This window comes from Scyliorhinus canicula, chromosome 11 (genome assembly GCF_902713615.1).
Source record: "Scyliorhinus canicula chromosome 11, sScyCan1.1, whole genome shotgun sequence".
NCBI classification, from domain to species: Eukaryota; Metazoa; Chordata; class Chondrichthyes; order Carcharhiniformes; family Scyliorhinidae; genus Scyliorhinus; species Scyliorhinus canicula.
This window is the reverse complement of record NC_052156.1, coordinates 121,904,571-121,924,702: the sequence shown is the minus strand read 5'-3', so window position 1 is coordinate 121,924,702 and position 20,132 is coordinate 121,904,571. Positions and strand designations below refer to the sequence as shown.

The 20,132-nt window shown below is 45.5% G+C and overlaps 1 protein-coding gene across 1 annotated transcript in view; it reads right to left on the bottom strand.

The window, feature by feature from the left end:
* lrrk2 (leucine-rich repeat kinase 2) overlaps positions 1 to 20,132 on the bottom strand; it is a 184,732-nt gene that overhangs the window by 39,592 nt on the left and 125,008 nt on the right. The window contains exons 31-36 of the mRNA XM_038812210.1: positions 15,727 to 15,854; positions 14,433 to 14,651; positions 13,098 to 13,299; positions 9,720 to 9,808; positions 8,868 to 9,055; positions 4,975 to 5,129 (exon numbers count right to left, since the gene is read on the bottom strand). Coding sequence (XP_038668138.1) covers positions 4,975 to 5,129; positions 8,868 to 9,055; positions 9,720 to 9,808; positions 13,098 to 13,299; positions 14,433 to 14,651; positions 15,727 to 15,854 — 981 coding nt within the window. The remainder of the gene's footprint in view (positions 1 to 4,974; positions 5,130 to 8,867; positions 9,056 to 9,719; positions 9,809 to 13,097; positions 13,300 to 14,432; positions 14,652 to 15,726; positions 15,855 to 20,132) is intronic.

Sequence of the window (20,132 nt, the reverse complement as noted above, 5' to 3'; positions counted from 1 at the left end):
CAAGAGCAGCAGGAGCATGGGAACATCATCACCTCTGGTTCCTCTCCAAGTCTCAACATCGTAACTCAGACCATATATCCCTTTCCTGAAGCGTTTTGTGGTCAATATGATGAAAGTTCCATCTTAATCACCACTGGATAATGAGGATGGTTGTTAAGTGAAGCTTTACCGGTGTCAACCACATAATCAATATTAAAAAGCTTTCTTCTTCTACCCGTCATTTAATAGAATATTAATGCTCAGTGTCTCCTGTAATAGCACCCGCATGACCATTTGTGTGTGTATGTATGTATATGTGATCAAATTGTCAGGGTTTGGGAGGTGGGATCAATGCCCTAGCTGAAAACATGTGGGTTGGAGATGCTTGCTGCAAAGCAGTAGAGGAATTGACAGTTTTTTGTTAAACTGATGAATAGTTTTAAAAATCTAGCCTTCGGGAAAGGTTGTTTGTACATGTGGGTGTACTGATCTACAAAGGCGCCTGCATGTGGAGTGGCTAGAGATATTTTTTCGCTGCTAATAATATCTTTGGTGTTCCTGATCATCTGGCTGTTAATCAGGCAGTAAAGGAAAAGGGAGATATTTGTCCAGGAGTGTATAACATACGCAAGAGTTTGCTCGTCCCTGCTCAGCCAAGAGGCACACCGTTCTCAGACACTTTGTGTTGGCTTGAGCACAACAGTCCCAAGCCATTGAAGACTGCAGGAAGCCATTGTTTTCAAATCAAGAATCAATTGCCCACTGAGAGCATTGGAGTCTTTATTGCGGCTTTGAAAAAGCTATCCGTTATAATTTTGGAGAATTTCAAGAGAGAACACTGTGGGTACAGTTTTGAAATCAAATGCATTCACATTAGGTTGCTGACACTGCCAAAGTTAACCTCTGACATAGTTTTCCAAACAGCACTGTCCATGGGCACAGCGGAATGTGACTCGAGAGAAATCAGAGTTAACAAATGCCAGCCGTCTGCTGAAGTAAATAAGTTGCGGCTGAGTAAGCAGAAGACCATAATAACAGCAGTTAGTAGTAGCAGAGACACTAAAAGATCCTGTTACCTGTGTTTAGGCCAACATTAAGCACAGGATGTCCACTTGCAAAGACAGGGTGCCATAGCTGCAAGAAAAAGGATTAGTTTGCCAAGGAATGTTGAAGGAATGTAAACTGGGAAAACACTGGCTGGAGAAAACTGCATATGGTTGTCTAGGAGCACCAGATCAATGAGGGGTTGGTTGGGACGGATAGAATCTGAAGCACAAGGGTGTCCAATAGATATTCACAGGGCGCATCATCCAAGTAGAAATCATGCATAGAATTGTGAAGTTATAGATGAAAGCAAATTCCCATATTGGGAAGTGTGTCGGTTCCAGTCATAAGAAGCAATGTGCAATATTGCCCATCATTATGGTCAAAGTCGAAAAACCAGCCTCATTAGGAAGAATTTGGTAAACAGCACTGAAGGGTTTTCTCATACAGAAAAAAGTTTCACGAAGCAAGACAATGTGATTCTCAAGCACCCTCAGGCATTTAATGAAACCTATACAAAGCAATTCAAGACCAACATACAGGTCTACAGGAACACAAGACCAGTTTATTGCAGGACTCATCCAGTACTCTATGCTCTAAAAAGGGAAAGTAGAGCAAGAATTGAAAAGACTTCAAACTGACAACATTATCTCTAAAGTAGAACAGAGCAATTGGGCAATTCCGATAGTGATAGAACCAAAGTCAGATAGCAGCATAAGAATACGTGGGGTTTAGAAGATGACCTGGCACCCGATCTAGGAGTTAAGTGCTTTCATTTCCTTTTTGTCTCAGCAGAAAGCACTTAACTACTTTTGATGTGGTCAGGAGCAGTAAATCATAGCTAGATGTTTATAAACATGAGACTTAGGATCAACGTGGGGTACTTGAGATGCATTCAAGCATGAAGGGAAATTAAAATAAAATAAATGGGCAGCACAGTAGCATAGGGTTCGCACAATTGCTTCACAGCTCCAGGGTCCCAGGTTTGATTCCCGGCTGGGTCACTGTCTGTGCGGAGTATGCACATCCTCCCTGTGTGTGCGTGGGTTTCCTCCGGGAGCTCCGGTTTCCTCCCACAGTCCAAAGATGTGCGGGTTAGGTAGATTGGCCATGCTAAATTGCCTTTAGTGTCCAAAAAGGCTAAGTGGGGGTTGCCGGGTTGCGGGGATAGGGCAGATACATGGGCTTGAGTGGGTTGCTCTTTGTAAGGGCCGGTGCAGACTTGATGGGCTGAATGGCCTCCTTCTGTACTGTAAATTCTATGATGATAGTTCTAAGATATCCAGATATCTGGTTGTCTAGTAGCTTATTTTTCTCTTTGAAAGTGACTAGAAGCCGGGGGCGACACAGTGGCGCAGTGGTTAGCGAGAACCTGGCACTGAGGACCCAGATTCGATCTTGGCCCCGGGTCACTGGTCGGGTAGAGTTTGTACATTCTCCCTGTATCTGCATGGGTCTCACCCACACAACCCAAAGATGTGCAGCGTAGGGGGTTTAAAGCCTTGTGATGTGGTTTTATCTTTCTTTGAAGTAACAGTTGCTGCGTTCTGGACATCTGTCTGAGGCAGCAGGTATATGGGGCAAGTGAGTGAAAAAACAGTGATTTTTCACTGTTTCTGCCTGGACTGCTCTTTAGCTTCCAGACTGGGGTCTCTGATATTGGGGAGGTCTCTGAATTGGGGGTGGTTCGCTGATTTTGGGGGCTTCTCTGATATTGGGGGTGTCTCTGATTTATAGGGATCCCTAATTTGGGAGGGGGGTCTCCAATATCAGAGTTCTCTGATATCGAGGGAGGGCTTTGATATGGGGGGGGTCCCTGATATGGAGGGGGTCCCTGATATGGGGGGCTCTAATATGGGGGGGTCCCTGATATGGGGGATCTCTGATATGGGCAGGGTCTCTGATATGGGCGGGGTCTCTGATATGGGCGGGGTCTCTGATATGCGTGGAGTCTCTGATATGGGCAGGGTCTCTGATATGGGGGGGGTCTTGAATATTGGGGGGGGTCTTAGATATGGGGGGTCTTAGTTATGGGGGAGTTCTGGTGGGGGTTGAGTTGGGTCACCCTTATTCGTGCGTGCTGTGAGGGGGTAACCCAGCAATTCCCATGGTGTGGTGGGGGGGGGCGAAAGAGGGTGTCCCTACTTGTCAGCGGGTGGTTGTCAGGATTTACATTGTGAGGGAGGCGGTGGAGAAGAGAGGCCAAGCGGCGCATCTCGGTATCGGTCCACCCGCTCCAAATGGCAGCCACATAGCAGGATTCGGAACAGAATCCCTTGCACTCCCCACCATGCATAGATTTGCATGGCAAGGGAAAATGAAGCGCTTCTGAGTGCGACTTTAAGTGCCAGCGCAGACCACAAGCAATTCAGTTCCAGCGAGAAATGGAGAATCCAGCCCAATGAGTCTAAGTCATATCTAACTATTAATAAACCCGAGTCTATTTCAGTTTCATAGGCTGCCATTTGGTGTTTCTTCAGCCCCTGGAATTTTCCAAGGGAGTGATAAATTTTGCAAGGAATTCAGCCATTTGGATGACATACGTATTTCAACTCCAAACAGTCTTGTGATGGCAAGCTGAATAAGGTGCTCCAACGTTCAAAAACATTTGAGTTCAGACAAAATCGTATAAATGTGATATGTTTCAAAACTCTACAGAGTACTCAGATCACAGGATAAACAAACTGGGTTACATTCTACCAAGCAATATAAAATATGCCACATCCTCAGAATATCTGGGCTCATGTTTTTTTGGGGCCTTTACTACTGTACCATTGTTTATGCATAAGAATGAGTTGTTAGTTGATAATGGATGTGTTATGTGGGGAGCCAGAGTTGTAATTCATGAAAGATGCAAATCGCAGTTGCTTTAATCTTCATGATCAACACCTGGGAATGAACTTGGCAAAGGGTGTCGTGAGAACCAATATTTGGTGGCCTTGGTTGTAAAACGTCCTATAGACGACAGAGTAAAACAGTGTAGAGCATGCCAAGCTGGAGACAAGGTAGCATCTGTATCAGAGCAACCATGGAAATGACTACGTAAGAGTGGCAGAGGTTGCACATAGATCTTGCAGAACCTGAACGGCAATCACTGAAGTGGGTTGACGGGTTTCCGATGAATCAAACAACTAGCAAAGCTCCGAATATTTTGTGTAGTTTGTTTGTTGTTTATGGGTTCCTAATTTAAATTGTGCCTGACAGCAGACCTTCATTTTGTTTAGAACAGTTTTCAAAAGTTGAAGCAGACGGTTAAGGTGAAAGAACCTCATCATAATTGGTTGAAGTGGTTACCAAGAAGAGTCATGAAAATATGTGAGCCTCGCACATATTTGATCAAGATGTTTGGTAGTGGAAAGGTTAGACTTGTACATGTAGATCATGTTTTACCTTCAGAGTTTCATGAAGAAGAAGGAAGTCAAATGAGACTGAGGAAATGGATAGTTGGGATACAGGTAGAGTAGCAATAGTTACTCTAAATCACATTATGCCTGAAATCAGTTCAGATCCGAATGAGAGGCAAACAGACATGTCTGATGAAGTGGAAGATTCAAGGGCAAAATCAGTCCATGTTGGAGAAAATTCCTCCTCAGACTCATGTCCGTCAATCAGATCTGGAAGTTTGGATCGGGGGGGGAAGTATCCCTGAGGAATAGGAAACTAGTGGTTATGTTGGATTTCTAAATAAATGAAAACAAGAAATGCATGCAAGTGGTATGGAATGTGAATTTGTGTAACTTTTTCATGAAGGAGGGAGCGGTGTAAAAGCACCCTCTTGTGGCCATTTGTGTGTATGTATATTAGTTAAACTGTATTAAAATAGTTTTCAATTGGGTACTTTGAACTCCACCTGCTGTACACAGCCTCTTTTTTGTCCTGCAAAGATATCAAATGCATCTTTAAAATAATTCATCAATTATTTGCTGAAAAAATGGTTTGACTGACAATTACCTTGTCTACGAAGCATATAAGCAGAAACCTCCAGTAACCTGTTGATAAGTCTGGACCAGAATCCCATTGGAAAATATGGCATCTCATAAAGCCTTACTATCAATTCAGAGTTTTCACAATGTGGGAGTTCAATTACAGGTCTCTGGTCAGGTAAGCTAAGAGAAATAAAATTAATTAAAAAACATGATAAAAGCTTTACTATCTTTTGCAGTAAATGTATTTAAAGTCATCTTTAAAAATAAAGGGTGCAGTTCTCCGGAAACATTTCTAAGTGTGCTAGCGAGCAGGAATTGCCGCGAGCTTCCTAGCGCTCGGCTCAGCAAGGCCGGCAACGCAATTCAACATTAATTGGTCCACTTAGGGGCTGTTTAGCACAGGGCTAAATCACTGGCTTTGAAAGCAGACCAAGCAGGCCAGCAGCACGGTTCGATTCCCGTTACAGCCTCCCCGAACAGGCGCCGGAATGTGGCGACTAGGGGCTTTTCACAGTAACCATTTGAAGCCTACTCGTGACAACAAGCAATTTTCATTTCATTTAATTTCATAACGAGGCCTCGCGGTCTTCTCGCGGCAAATAACGGCTCGCCAGCTGATTCGCTGGCACCGCACTCGCCAGGCCCCCCCCCCCCACTAACAAGATCAAGCAGCACTTTAACTGCACTTGCTCAGCCAACCCCAGCCAGCTTGCAACAATGCCACCCAGGAGAGCAGCTTCAAGTTTTGGGGACGCTGACCTGGGGAGGCTCCTGGACGCGATGGAGGCCAGGAGAAATGTCCTGTTCCCCCGAGGGTCCCGGAGGGTGAGCCACAAGGCAGCCAGTGCTGTCTGAGCTGAGGTGGCGGTGGCCGTAAGCTCAAGTAGCATGACCTTGTGGAATCACCAGCAGTGCAGGAAGGTCAATGACCTACACCGGGCAGAACGATGAGTAAAAACCAACATTCCCCCCCCCCCACCCCCCCCACAACCCCGCCTTCATACCCCCCCCCTCCCACCACTGTGAACCACACATGTGGCTAACAATCCCGCAGAAAAAGCTCTCCAACAATCAGCGGGAGAGGCACAGACTGGCAATGGCATGCCGGGCATAAGAACCTCACCTCCTTCGAGGAGTGTGCCCCGGAAGAGACTGGGGTGACCAAGGATAGATTGGTCACCCAGGCAGAGGCTGGCGGACTCCACAGAGGTGAGGAACCCGCCGGGAGGATGTCAAATGTGGGTAGTGATTGCCTTACTGACTGACTGATCCATCCCTCCCACTGACCACATGTCCATTCTCCCGCAGGTCCTCCAGCCGCCGATGCCTGCCCATCCCGGGCGGCCCCCTCTTCTGACTCTGAGGAGAACACCTCGGAAGAAAGCGCCAAGTGTGCCATTGTCGTCACGGCATAGCTGTCATACCCACCCCTCACCAGCACTGATACATACACATCAGTGGGAAAGGTTTCTGGGGAACAATCTGCTAAGCACCACACTGCTGATGATACACATCAGGTGGAGGCAGGAACCCCCAGGCGAGACAGATGTCGGAGGGTTGCAGGATCCCAGGACCCAGCCGATGCTGGGCCTGTGGTACACAGGTACCCAGAGATGATGGAGATGATAGGGACCAACCTGGACATTGAGAGGGAGATCCATAGCCGCTTGGAGGAGTCGCAGAGGCTAGGGGCGGAGGAGATGGCGGCAGCAAAGGGTGGCTTCGACGCCAACACTGCTAGGGTGGTGACCACAGTGGAGAGCATGGTGAAGAATATTGGCACAAGTAAAGGTTTCCAAGGCGTCGTGCAGTCGGTGGCTGCCATGGCTGAGTTTCTCAGCAGAATGTCCAACTCGCTGGGGGATGTCACCCAGCACCAGCCTGACCTTGATGAGGTTCTACAGGACATATCCCAATCTCTGATGGGCATGGCCAAGGTGCTGCGGAGTTTTCCCTAATCACAACTGGGCATGGGTGAGGCACTGCAGAACATGTCCCAGTCACTGAGGAGCATCGCTGAGGGCGCCGACACAATGGTGCAGATCATGGGAAACCGCCAGGGCTGACAGAGCCAAATAATGCAGGGGCAGCCGGGGCTTGAACCAACAGCCCCTCTGTCCCAAGGTGGACCCCAAGGCCACCGCTCAGGAGGAGGGGCGCTGAGTGCCAGCCCATACACTTCCCATGGAGTGGCGATGGTGGGCACCAGCTCCCCTGAGTTCCACCCATCTGATGAGGCCGCGTCACGAGTTCAGCACATGGGACAGGGTGGCATGGCTGTGCATTTGCTGCCGACAAGTGAGCCAGAGTCCTGCGGCCCCAGAGCTTCCAGAGGATGCCCGCCAGATGCATCGAAGGCCACGGACAAGGAAAGCAGCTGGCAGCCTCCACCTCTGTGCATCCTAGGGAAACACCTAGACGTAGTGATAGGGCTAGGAAGGCCAAGCACGTTGAAGATCACTGAGGGCACCGGGAGAGGAGGGAAGGATTTGGGGGGGCACCACAGGGAGTGGGGTACTGTACATCACATTGAACTCCTTTCTGCACAACCAGTATGATGCCTCTGTCACTTTCTTCCGCAACGCGGACCAACCTCTGGAACCTTTGCCCATATCTCCAGGCATCTCCCCCTCCCCTTGACACTCACCACCCGCCGGCCATGGATATGTCCCCGGAGCTGTGTCCCATCCCTGGGTGTTCGGATGTTGCGTGTGTGGTGTTACCTCCTGCATTGTTCAAGCACAGTGTCCAGGCTTTAAGGTGTGATTGGGATGCTAGGCAATGACTCCTACATACTACAAAGCCCGCCCTCCCATTGGAATCCACTTGGTATGTGTGAAATGCTCACTTAACCACAATTGTCAATTCCCTATCAGCAATAGCCTTGAGCCGCGCAGCCAGAGGCCTCAGTAGTCGATGGGGGGGGTATGGGTGATCAGTGGGGCACACAGGCAGGGACAAGGGTTGCCCCCAGAACGGTTGGTTACACAAGATCCAGGGGTTAGCATGCTGGTGCCGCAAGCGGTTGCCTCCCCACCACCCCCTATGGCAGCCCACCCCTGCAGAGGGTCCCCTACCCCCAACCAAGCTTCATCCCCCCCCCCCCCCCCCCCCCCCCCCCCACCCCAAGCACTGGGGTGGCAAGCCCTTCCATCAGGTTCATGTTTTTAAAAAGGAGTACTATTCGGCGCCAGTGTGAGCACTTGCTGGAGAGGCCGATGAATGACGGGAGGCTGTTGGATATGGGGGTCGCTCTCATTGATTATATGGAAATGGGGCTGAAGTGGTGATGATTGGTTTCTCGCCATGCCACAGCGAGATCCCAATGTCCCCTACGAGAGCGGGTCGGTTGCATCGCAAACTGTTTGGCGCCAGGCACAGATCGCGTTTTTGGCCTCTCAAGCTATTCACCGGCCTCGTTACCCTTGAGCGAGAGCGCAACGAGGCCAGAGAATCGTGCCCAAAGTAACTGGTGAAGAAACTGCTTAACTGCTCAAATTAAGATCCAGAATTCGATTCTAAATATGATTAAAGTTTTTTAAAATAGTTAGGTGCAGATAGGAAGCTACAAAGGGAGCACCATAATGTAATTATTCGGATTACAAATATCAATAAGGAATTAACTAAGTAATTACTAATCTTCAATACCATAATACAAAAAGCACATTCAAAACACAAGGCTATTGCTAATGTAACTAAATGAGAACAAGGTATACACACAATGTTCATGTTGTACACACAATATTCAAGCACCTTTAATGTTGGAGTTAAAGTCCTCTAAATTGACACCACACCGCACAACCACAATGCCAAACCATTATGTCTCATCCTTTTGTGAATATAAAATCCTTTGATTAACGAATGTCAACCCACAAATTCAATACTTGATGACTTAATGGGATTTCGTTCAAGACTTGCCTGCTTGGAATAAGTAGTTGTTCCTCTCCTAAAGGCAATGCAATTTGGAATTTTTCCAGGAGTTTTATGTACTGTGACATGTAATTCTGAGGGAAGCTATTTTTCTGGGCGAGAAGCTTCTCAACATCTGATCGGTAAATAATTCCACAAGGATGTTTTGGAAAACTTGCTGCTTTGACAGTCACAATCTAATTTTGAAAAACATACACACTGGTTGATATTTATAACATGTTGGAGCAATTCCACATGAAGTCAGTGTTTCCATTTTCAAACACATAACCAATTGGCCAAGGTCACTATGCAGCAAATCCATTGTTAGGCCTCTGTCATGTTCACTCTGCTCTTTGTGACGAATCGCAGATCATGTGCCCATTAACCCTCAGAAATGCTACAAGTGTTTTTGCATTTTTCTGCATAATACGAGGCAATAACATCAAACAAGTAATGTGCAAAGAAAAAGTTTTTTTTTGTTAATTGCTCTGGTAGGTCTTTAAAGACGATCAAAAAAACACACTCTTTGAAAGATAATTTAGAACATAAGAAGTAGTTCCAGGAGTAGGCCATTTGGGCCCTCAAGAACATTCCACCATTCAATAAGATCAAGACCTGATTGTGGCCATGTCCATGGATTTCCCAGCCCATGGATTTCGCGACATATATTGGCTTTCACAAAATGGTTTTCTCAGAATCCAAGACCATCAAATTAAGTTCTGTAAATATTATTCCATTAATATCTAACGGGTGCCTCAGTTAAAGTAGCAGGTAAAAGGAATCCCACAGGACTGAACAGACTTTTGCACATTACTCATTGCACGGCATAATTACAAGGCAAAAATGTTTGAAGGGTTGTACCTGCGCCATCGTCTTACAAAGCCATTGTGGATCTATAAAATAAAGACCCCGAAGGTGAAGAGCTGGATCATGAAAGTGCAGTAGCACACCTGCAAAAAGAAAACTCACCTTTAAAATAACTCAATATTTAAACTCCTGCTAAACCATAATGAAAGGTTGATGTAATACTTGACCTCTGTGTCTTGCAATATGTTGCAAAGCACTTTTCTTGTATCCACCCCCCCCCCCCCCCCCCCCCCCCCCCCCCCCCCGTTGCATGGAGCTACATGGCTAAAAGCGGCCTTTTCAGTTTATGAAGGCCAAAACAAACATGTACATTCCATCTCGATGGAGCCAGTCCCTAATAATCTACTGACTGTATTTTCCCTTTTTGTGAAATCGATTTTATCTACAAGGGCTAGTTATGAAGCATCTTGATTCCCAATTGGGCATGCATAGTTAGAGTGATGGCAAGTGTATTTAACTGAATTTTCTATCATTTTTGAATGGAAGTTAAGGAGGAACCTGGGCATCCATTAACATTCTTCTTTTCCTGGTTGCGCCATTTGTTATATAATAACTGTTGGTGGCCATGTTCCAAAATGCTTCACAGAGAACGCACAAAGCCGAAATGGACACCAAGCCAAAAGCAATGTATATTAGATGAAGTCAGCAAAACCTCACTCAAAAAGCTGCTTTTTAAGAAGGGTATTAAAAGGGGAGTGCAAAGTAAAGGGATTTAGGGAGAGGGTTCTAGCGGTTAGGGGCTTGATTTAACCATCGCATTGTGCCCATCATGGATCAGGGCATGCTGGTTAAATAGCAGGAAAGGCCAAAAGCGAGAGCCGTGCCCTTTGATCTCTGACTGGCCCGCTCGCAACGGCAAGTTCCAGATCACACCCATATATGGTGAGCATATCATTAACCCTCATCTTCATCTCATTAGCAAGAATGAAATCAAATGCAAAGGCCTCTCGGGTATTAACCAGCTCCCCAGTGAGAAATCACTCTGGCGTTGCTTAGTACTCCCTTTAAAAACCTGAAGCTGCTGCAATGGCTGCTGAGGGGAACTGAGGAAGTGAGTATCCATTTCCATTTTCGGGCATGCAGTTCAAGAGCATTGGAGCTACTGCCCCAGTGCTTGCGGGGGCGGGGGTGGGGGGGGGGGACCTCAGCAGGGTTGGGCTTTGGGCTTGGTTGGGAGGATTGTCACATTCAAGATCGGAGGGGGGATTTTCGTCTGTGAGGCCTTCAAGTCGTCTTTAAATATTGTGGATAGCAATAACAGTGGCAATTACAGCTGCTGCCTGTCTGTACTACCAAACACTTCCAGGACAGATCCCTGCACTTGATTCTATGCTGAAGGTCACTTTAACTCCCTTTGACTGACAGCAGCCTCTTACTTCACAGCTGAAGGTTATTGCTGAAGAGGAATTGGTCTTGTTAGTTGTGAGAGCACTTCACAGCTGCAGGTTGTGTTTGCTGCTTGCTCCTGCTGGCAACTGCAAATGCCTGGAGGCTGCTCCTTCCTTTTCTGTAGCCAATAAGAAGACCAAATTTTTCTAAGATACCTGGGTCCTAGACCACTGGGCTCAGGGGGGGTGTGCAATTCCAGAAGTCAATCCAGTTTGAAGCAAGGAGGCACTGCGGGACCTGGTGCGTGACATTGTTCCAAATGGGCCACCTTCTAATCTAATTGCAGAAATGCTTTCGCAGGTTCCTTTTTCTAAATAAATTTAGAGTACCCAATTAATTTTTTCCAATTAAGGGGCAATTTAGCGTGGCCAATCCACCTACCCTGCATATCTTTCAGTTAATCATAGAATCATGGGCCCATCGAGACAGCACCAGCCCATGGAACAATCACCCCACCTAAACCCACACCTCCACCCTATCCCCGCAACCCAAGGGCAATTTAGCATGGCCAATCCACCTAACCTGCACATCTTTCGACTGTGGGAGGAAACTGGAGCACCCGAAGGAAACCCACTCAGACACTGGGAGAACGTGCAGACTACACACAGACAGTGACCCAAGCCAGGAATCGAACCTGGGACCCTGGAGCTGTGAAGCAACTGTGCTTACCACTGTGCTACCGTACCGCCCACTTTTGCAGATTCCTGGTGCTTTTGTTGCTGGTGTGGTGAGTGCTACGTCACCACGGGGTAAACACTGCACATTGAGCGCCAGTGGAATATGAGGATGCTAGGATTTGGTGAGATTGGGCCGTGTGGGAGAGCCTGCACAGTTGCAGCTCCTGGACAGAGAATGGCACTGATACATGGAACAAGTCACACATTGATGAACAGATCATTTCTACGACAAGGTCCTGGACATGATAACATATTCTTAGGGTTACCTTCCATTTCTATTGAGTAACCTGCCAGGGGTGATACCGTGTGCTTGTTTTACTTTTGTGAAAAGGAGCTAATATAGCATTCCATTGGTACCAATATGGAATGGTGACATTTCCTTGTTGTTTAATGGTTAGTGTGATATGTGGAATATTACGCAGTTGATTTTCAAATTTTTGTTACTGTTGACCATTTAGTACATAAAATATTCTCAAGTGGCTTCTCGTGGGTACACGTGCCATGTCTCAGACGATGATTACTGCATCGCATTTCAATCAAACTTTGAAACCTGAACAAATTGCCTGAACTCTAGAAGCAACAGCATCATAGAGGCAGCAGCCAACAATCAAATACTCAAGACTGGACTTCAGCACTGGAGTTATCCTCACATCAGTACCGTAAGTGTGTGATTCGGGAAGGGCAACTGAGCACGGTCTCCCTAATGTTCCCGGCAGAGTTCTGGGGTCAAGGAGCTCCTGCTGTGGCGAGGGGTAAGTGTGCAGAGTGAGGTTTCCAGCACAACTGGCTCGCTGGATGGCAGTATGTATACCATACATGCAAGTATGGAGACACGTGGATGGTTTGAGAGTCCCGGGGTGGAAGCCCTAATTGATTGTTGGTCTGTCTCCTTCTCCATCTCCTTACAGATATAACAATATGGCTGGTGCTGTCGGTCCTACAGAGGCTGCCCTCATGGTGTTGAGGCAGGCGGATACCAGAGAAGTTGGCAGCGTCATCGACGCAGGGGGCAGAGTACAACACTTGAATGAATGTGTTAAACAAGATGAATGTCCAAGAAGAGAAAGTGACACAAAAATAAATTCACCAGCTGTTATAATGTAAACAGTTCATTTAAAATCAATGATTATTTTGCAGAAAAGTATTCATTTATGCCACCTGGAATAAACCAGTTTCTCTCTTTTTGCATGCGCATAAATTTGCTTCCCGTTAACACACACAAAACTAATTAGGCAGTGTAATTCTCCTCCACACACCATTCGATTGCTGGTTCAGGCCATTTAAAGACATTAAAATTTAAAAATACCAGACTCATTGAGGAAGTGAACAGCATGGGGCAGCTCATTTTCATCCAACTGCAAATGATGCTCTTGAACTATTTCCAGAAGCCGCTGCTGATGAATTACTGGGAATGCTGTCAGAACAGTCTTCCTTTCCTGTATAATCCTCTTTTCCAATTCCATATAACTGTGAGGTATGAGCTGACCCATTACTGGCTGGTCTCTGATCTGAAAAAATATTGTTTGAAAATGAGGACCTCATTTATTGAGTCAGAACCTGCTACTGCTGCACCAAGAAAGTAGGCGATCAAATAAGCTGCATGAATAGCAACAAGACCACAAAGATTAGAATTTGGAATTCAAAAGTAATATTTAAATTGAGCTGCCAGCAAAGATCTCTATTCCTGTACATTCAGTACAAAGACTTGCTCCAACGTTCGTTGTACTCCTTATGCCTAATAAATTTGATCTTTAAACTTTAAACGGTTCTCCTCATTATGCAAAAATCCTGCTTGTGCGGGAAGAAGGATGATGAGCATAATTAAGAGACATTCATGCTTAATTCTATCAGTTTGAAAGATAATCACCTGAAACACTGCAGTTACCAATAATTTAATTTGAGCTGAATTCAAAGCCTTCACTTCAAAGGATTCTTCTCTCTGTGATATCGTGGCAATTTATGGAAAATAACCAATAACATTAAAAATGACTTCCTCAGAGCATTTTTCTCCCTGCCTTTCAGAAGAACCTGTAGTAATTGCCTGTTCTCGACATGAAGGTAGTTTTGCATCAAGGAATCGGAGTATGCAGAGAGCTGCATTCATTTCTATAAATATCGTGCCCCTGAACCCACGGGTGATTATAAACCACACGAGCTTCAGTCTCGCAATTAATTATTTACTCTGAGTTACTTGCTGTCTAATTATTTCCAGGGACCCAATGTCCTTTAATTAATGCGCAGTATCAGAAATGCAAATCATTTTCCCTTGTTAAAATAAAAATGAGACATTCTCAGATGTGAAGATCTTCCATAACTGAACGCCGAAAGCTGAAATATTTTAGAGACCAGGATTCTCATGACTAAAGAATGCCCTCTGCGGTCACCATCTGGCATTCAGCAGATTTGTTATGGAAGCATGCAAAGAGGGGATCTGTGGTAAGTTCATTGGAACATAAATTTTAAAGTCATCAAATAATATTTTCCCAGAGTCATGAGATTGTGCTAAGACCGACGAAAAGCAAATGAAACTAATTATTCAACCAAACCTGCTGAAAGCCTTGCAGTTTGAGACAGCAGTTATCATGCTTGACACATACACACGCCACACAACTCCAGTCTTCATAACAATTCTTTTGTGTACCTTGAAAGTCTGTATTTCATTAATAATGGCTCGACGTAGTTTTACAAGGGAGTCAGATTCTTCTGTGGCCACCACAAAATGGTAATCACGGACAGGAGGAAAATTGTGTTGCTGAAGGAATTCCATCTTAATTTTGGTTATGCAGTTTTGCTGATGTTTTTCATTGGTCATGTCAACATGAGTGCCAACAAGAATTACAGGACAGGATGAGGCACGTGCCTAGTAATAGAAAGGGAAATAAAGATAATGCATATTAGGAAACAATTAGGAAACACAAAAATAGTAATGATAACTAAATTAACCTTATATCTATCTTACAATGTGAGCTTAAACATTCAAACGCCAATGCATTTTGAGGCCAGTCGCAGCAAATTAAGAGTTTGACATTTTTTATTTTCTCTTATAATCAACAAATATGTGTGTGAAATTTCCCAGTTTCTTCTGCTCTATACAAGATTGAAATGGTACAAAATCCCTGTGGCCACTGAGGAATTCCTTTTTACTTTGCCCATCAGAGAATTATCAGTGAAGTTCCATATTTGGGTGATCCCAAGCTTTTATCTGGAGCCTTTCTTAAGTCCAAGTAACTGACTACGGCAAAGATTACAGTGGCATTATCGCCAGGTCAGCAGGGACGCCTCAAGTTCAGGCACGCAGTATTCATGCCCCACCCATGTCATTTCCTCTGACCCCCCCCCCATCCTCTCAGGCCTTGTCGAGACTCTGGAAGTACCTAAAAGTGCAGATTTCATCACTGTTTCCTGTTTGGGATTGTTTGCAGTACTGGCAGTGGCAACTTTGCCCATGGTGCATGCTGGGACAAGAGGTATGCTGGCTCTTTGAATACCTGACAGTTCCCAGAGATGGGACGTCCTAAACAACGGGAGTGAAAGTCCTGTCTCAGACCAGGTAAAGGACTACTGGTCATTAAATGGCTGTAGGGCGAGCTGGCCAAGCACAGATGCCCCCCCCCCCCCCCTCCCCCCTGCGTTAACACTGGGTGGCTGCTGGAACCCTGTCTCCCTGGTAAATTTCAATCCAATGAAAGATGGAAAGATGCAATCCACAGCAAGATTGCTATTAGCAACGTGGCAAAATGTACTTGAGTACAAATTACTTGAGAAAATATTAGGGGCCACATGGCTGAGATGAAATTTTATATGAGCATCAAACAGAGATCTCTCCTATTTGGACCTGGCAGTTTCTACTTTTAAATTTGACGATTAACTGGATGATTTTTTAGTACAATCAGACATGATTAAGAAAGGAAATATTTACACTCCTTCTCTCATACCTTGATGTTGAACAGCCAATGTTTGATAGCGTCAATCTCACCAACTCCTTTACTGAGGTCATAAACAACAAGGTACAGGGCTCGTGTCGACATAAAATGGGGGTGCGTACTGTAGAACTCTTCTTGTCCTTAGAATATAAAACAGCAATATTATTTTCTTAAAATAGATATTGTCAGTTTATACCAGTATTTTATGCCTGATTTATCGAGGATGCTTATCCATATAGCTTTTAAAGTTTTGATAAATATTTAACATTATGAAAAGTCGAACATTAACTTCAATTTTAATGCAAATTAGCTAATATATTTGTACAATGTAGAGATGAAAAATAATTTAAAACATTCAAATAAGGTATGCACTACAGGTACTATGAGAATCTGCTTGGTTTACCTGCCATATGTGTTCTCTGGACTTCAAAATAATTCAGCATATTCATCTGATGTTATGAACTGTGATGTACACATATTACCAGGGTTCATATCAGAAAAGCTTTGACATGGGTAAGAACCCATGAAAATACTTCAATTTTGAAAAACATAAACCTAATCACTTGTGATGTTCTGGAATTCATTTTTCAAACAACTAAAATAATGCCTGTACAATAAAGAAAGTATTTTATTCGAGCTGCTGCTCTTTCATTATCCATCATATCTCACTAGTGTCACAGAAATATATGGAAAAATCCAGTGTATTAGCAGCACGGTAGCATTGTGGATAGCACAATTGCTTCACAGCTCCAGGGTCCCAGGTTCGATTCCGGCTTGGGTCACTGTCTGTGCGGAGTCTGCACATCCTCCCAGTGTGTGCGTGGGTTTCCTCCGAGTGCTCCGGTTTCCTCCCACAGTCCAAAGATGTGCAGGTTAGGTGGATTAGCCATGATAAATTTCCCTTAGTGTCCAAAATTGCCCTTAGTGTTGGCTGGGGTTACTGGGTTATGGGGATAGGGTGGAGGTGTTGACCTTGGGTAAGGTGCTCTTTCCAAGAGCCGGTGCAGACTCGATGGGTCGAATGGCCTCCTTCTGCACTGTAAATTCTATGATAAACTATGTTAATACGCTGCCAGATTCTGTTGAAAATTCCTATGTAACCCGTTTTCAGTGATTGTAGGCACTAGCTTAATATGACTGTAGTGAGGAAAATTGCACTGCTATTCAACTGTAGTGTAGCCTCAGCACCGAGTCTCGCGGGGAGGAGGGTGGGGTGGAGCACCGGGTCACGCTTTACGCAGATGACCTGCTCTTGCATATTTCAGACCAGTTGGGGGAAGTTATGCGGATCCTCAGGGAATTTTGTAATTTTTCTGGTATAAGTTGATCATGGGGAAAAGCGAGATGTTCGCGATCCAGGCAAAAGGCAGGAGAAGAGACTGGGAGAGCTGCCGTTTAGAATGGTAGGAATGAGCTTTCGGTATCTGGGAATCCAAGTGGCCCGGGAATGGGAGGCACTGCACAAGTTAAACCTATCCTGACTCGTAGAACAAATGAAAGGGGACTTTAAGGGATGGGGCATGTTCCCGCTATCACTGGCGGGGAGGGTATAGACCGTGAAAATGACGGTCCTCCCCAGATTTTTTTTTGTCTTTCGACGCCTCACCATCTTCATACCAAGGACCTTTTTCAAGCGGTTAATAAGGTTATTGCGGGCTTTGTGTGGGTGGGTAAAACCCCGCGAGTGAAGAAAGTGTTGCTGGAGCGCAGTCGGGGAGTGGGTTGGCGCTGCCGAACTTTTGCAATTACTGCTGGGCGGCTAATATAGCCATGATTCGAAATGGGTAGTGGGGATGGGGTCGGTATGGGAGTGGATGGAGGCGTCATCATGTAAAGACATAAGTTTGGAAGCACTGCTATCGGCACCTCTTCCATTCTTGCCAGCCCTATACTCCACAAGTCAGGTGGTGGTGGCTCTTTGAATCTGGGGGCAGTGGAGGAGATCTAAGAGAGTGGAGGGAGCATTGGTTTGGACCCCGATTTATAATAATCATTGGTTTGTACCGGGTAGCTGGATGGTGGGTTCCGGATGGCAAAGGGCAGGAATTAGGAGGATGGGGGATCTATTTACAGACGGGAGCTTCCCCAGCTTGAAAGCCTTGGAGGATAAATTTGATTTTCCAGCAGGGAATGGGTTTAGGTAACTGCAGGTGCGAGACTCCTTGAGAAGGCAGGTTCCGGCCTTCCCGCTGCTGCTGCCACGGGTGATACAGGATAGAGTAGTCTTCAGTACCTGGGTGGGAATGGGGAAGGATCAGATATCAACCAGGAACATTTGGAATCGGAGGAGTGGAGGAGCTTAAAGGCAAGTGGGAAGACGAGCTACAAGGAGAAATAGAGGCTGGTCTGTGGGCAGAGGCCCGAAGCAGGGTTAACACATCCTCATCATGTGCCAGGCTTAGCCTCATACAATTCAAGGTAGTCCACCAGGCACACATGATGGTGGCCCGGATGAGCACGTTTTTTGGGGTAGAGGACAGGTGTGTGAGGTGTGCGGGAAGCCCAGCAAATCATGTCCACATGTTTTGGGCATGTCCGAAGCTTAGAGGGTTTTGGCAGGGTTTCGCTAGGGCAATGTCCACGTACTCAAAACACGGGTGGTGCCGAGTCCGGAGGTGGCGATCTTTGGAGTGTCAGAAGAGCCGGGAGTGCAGGGGGCGAAAGAGGCCGACTTCTTGGCCTTTGCTTCCCTGGTAGCCCGGAGACGGATCTTATTAATGTGGAGGGACTTGAAGCCCCCGAGTGTAGATACCTGGGTTAGTGACATGGCTGGATTTCTCAGTCTCGAGAAAATAAAGTTCACCTTAAGAGGGTCAACGGTTGGGTTCACCCGGAGGTGGCAGCCGTTCGTAGACTTTCTCGGGGAAAACTAAAATGTCAGCAGAAGCAGAATTCTAAAGTGGGGAGGAAAGAGGGCCGGACAATTGTTTTATGGTTGGAGTGTGTAAAAATTGTGATGGGGTGGAAATATTTATTGTACCATGTTTATGTCGCTGTTATTGTTATTATTATAAAAACTTGCAAATGCCCTAATAAAATATTTTTTTAATAAAGGTTTACATCATGCATAGTTTATGAAAATAACCAACCAATCACATCACCGGTCTGCATGTTTAATTATACTATGAATCAGTACAAGGCATGGGTATGCTGTCTTGCAATTAATAATTTTAGTGGTCCCTCCCTGTCGTTATCGGCAGACGTTCTGGAGACAGAGCAAATGGTTGACAGTCCCATGTTGTTATATCGACCTTGGGAGGTAACACCTGTGGAGATCCTGCCTGGGAACTAGCCCCAAGGCAGATTACGTCCTCAGGATGTCTTCTTACCATTAGCAACTTGTCTCTCACAATCAGAACTGAAGATTTTAACCTCTCCAGTAAATAATGGAGCGAGATCTTATAAACGGATTGCAGTGTAATGTTTAACATCTAAAAATGCCCTCTTCAATGACGCTTCAAAGTCTAATCTGTAATAATGAGACGTTGCAATTCTATCTTCCAGTTCCTTCTTTCTACATAATTTTAAAAATAAACCTTATTTAAATCCACCCATATTCTCCTCCTAGTTGCCTGTTAAAATTTGCTGAGATTTACAGCTGACACAAATTTTTCAAAGTTTTTGTGGGGACCTTTCGTTGGTGGATTTAGTCACTCCCACTGACCACAGATCTCCGGCTTTCATTGGTGCTTTTTTGCAGGAACGAGGGATGGGTAAAAATACAAATAAATCAGCAACTAATGTTTGAACTCAAATTTCAACCCTGTCTTACTTCCCCCCACCAAACATTTCCAATGTGGTCGCACAGACTACATGTAAACAGGATTTTCTCTTTGTTAAAGTTCAGGATTGGGATCAATGGCTTCCACTGCTGAGCACTAAGATGGCGTTTCCAGTTCAATCTCTGGGGCCTCCAGTTGTACTCACTCGCCAGCTTCCAGCTGTTCCTGGCCATTGCTACTCCACCATCAAATCCTGTCAATTTGTGGGTCTGAGCCATTAATAAGTTATTGTTACTTCTGGAAGGCAGTACCTCAAGTATCTTCTAATCGCAGCATGTTATAACTAAACAAGAGAGGAGCATCAGTGACGGGGATTATTCTAAGTGAAGATTCAAGGTTCACAGCACCCTCCACCCCCAACCCACCAAAGGTAAACGTGGAAGTGACTGGCACAAGGCTCACAGCTCAGCTGCAGAAACAGCACTAGCTCTCACTTTGTTTTCAAACTGAATAAGACAAGAGAAATATAAATGCATTTCATACTTAACGCATATTCAAATTTTGCCTCACTGCTCAGTAGTTTCTGTGGACCTGCAGCAAAACAAACCTGCCTTCCATAGAAGGTAGTGCTGTGTTTGGGTCATGTATCTGCTGTAGCTAAATAGCTGGAGGGATGTTGAGCCAGCAAGAGGTTGA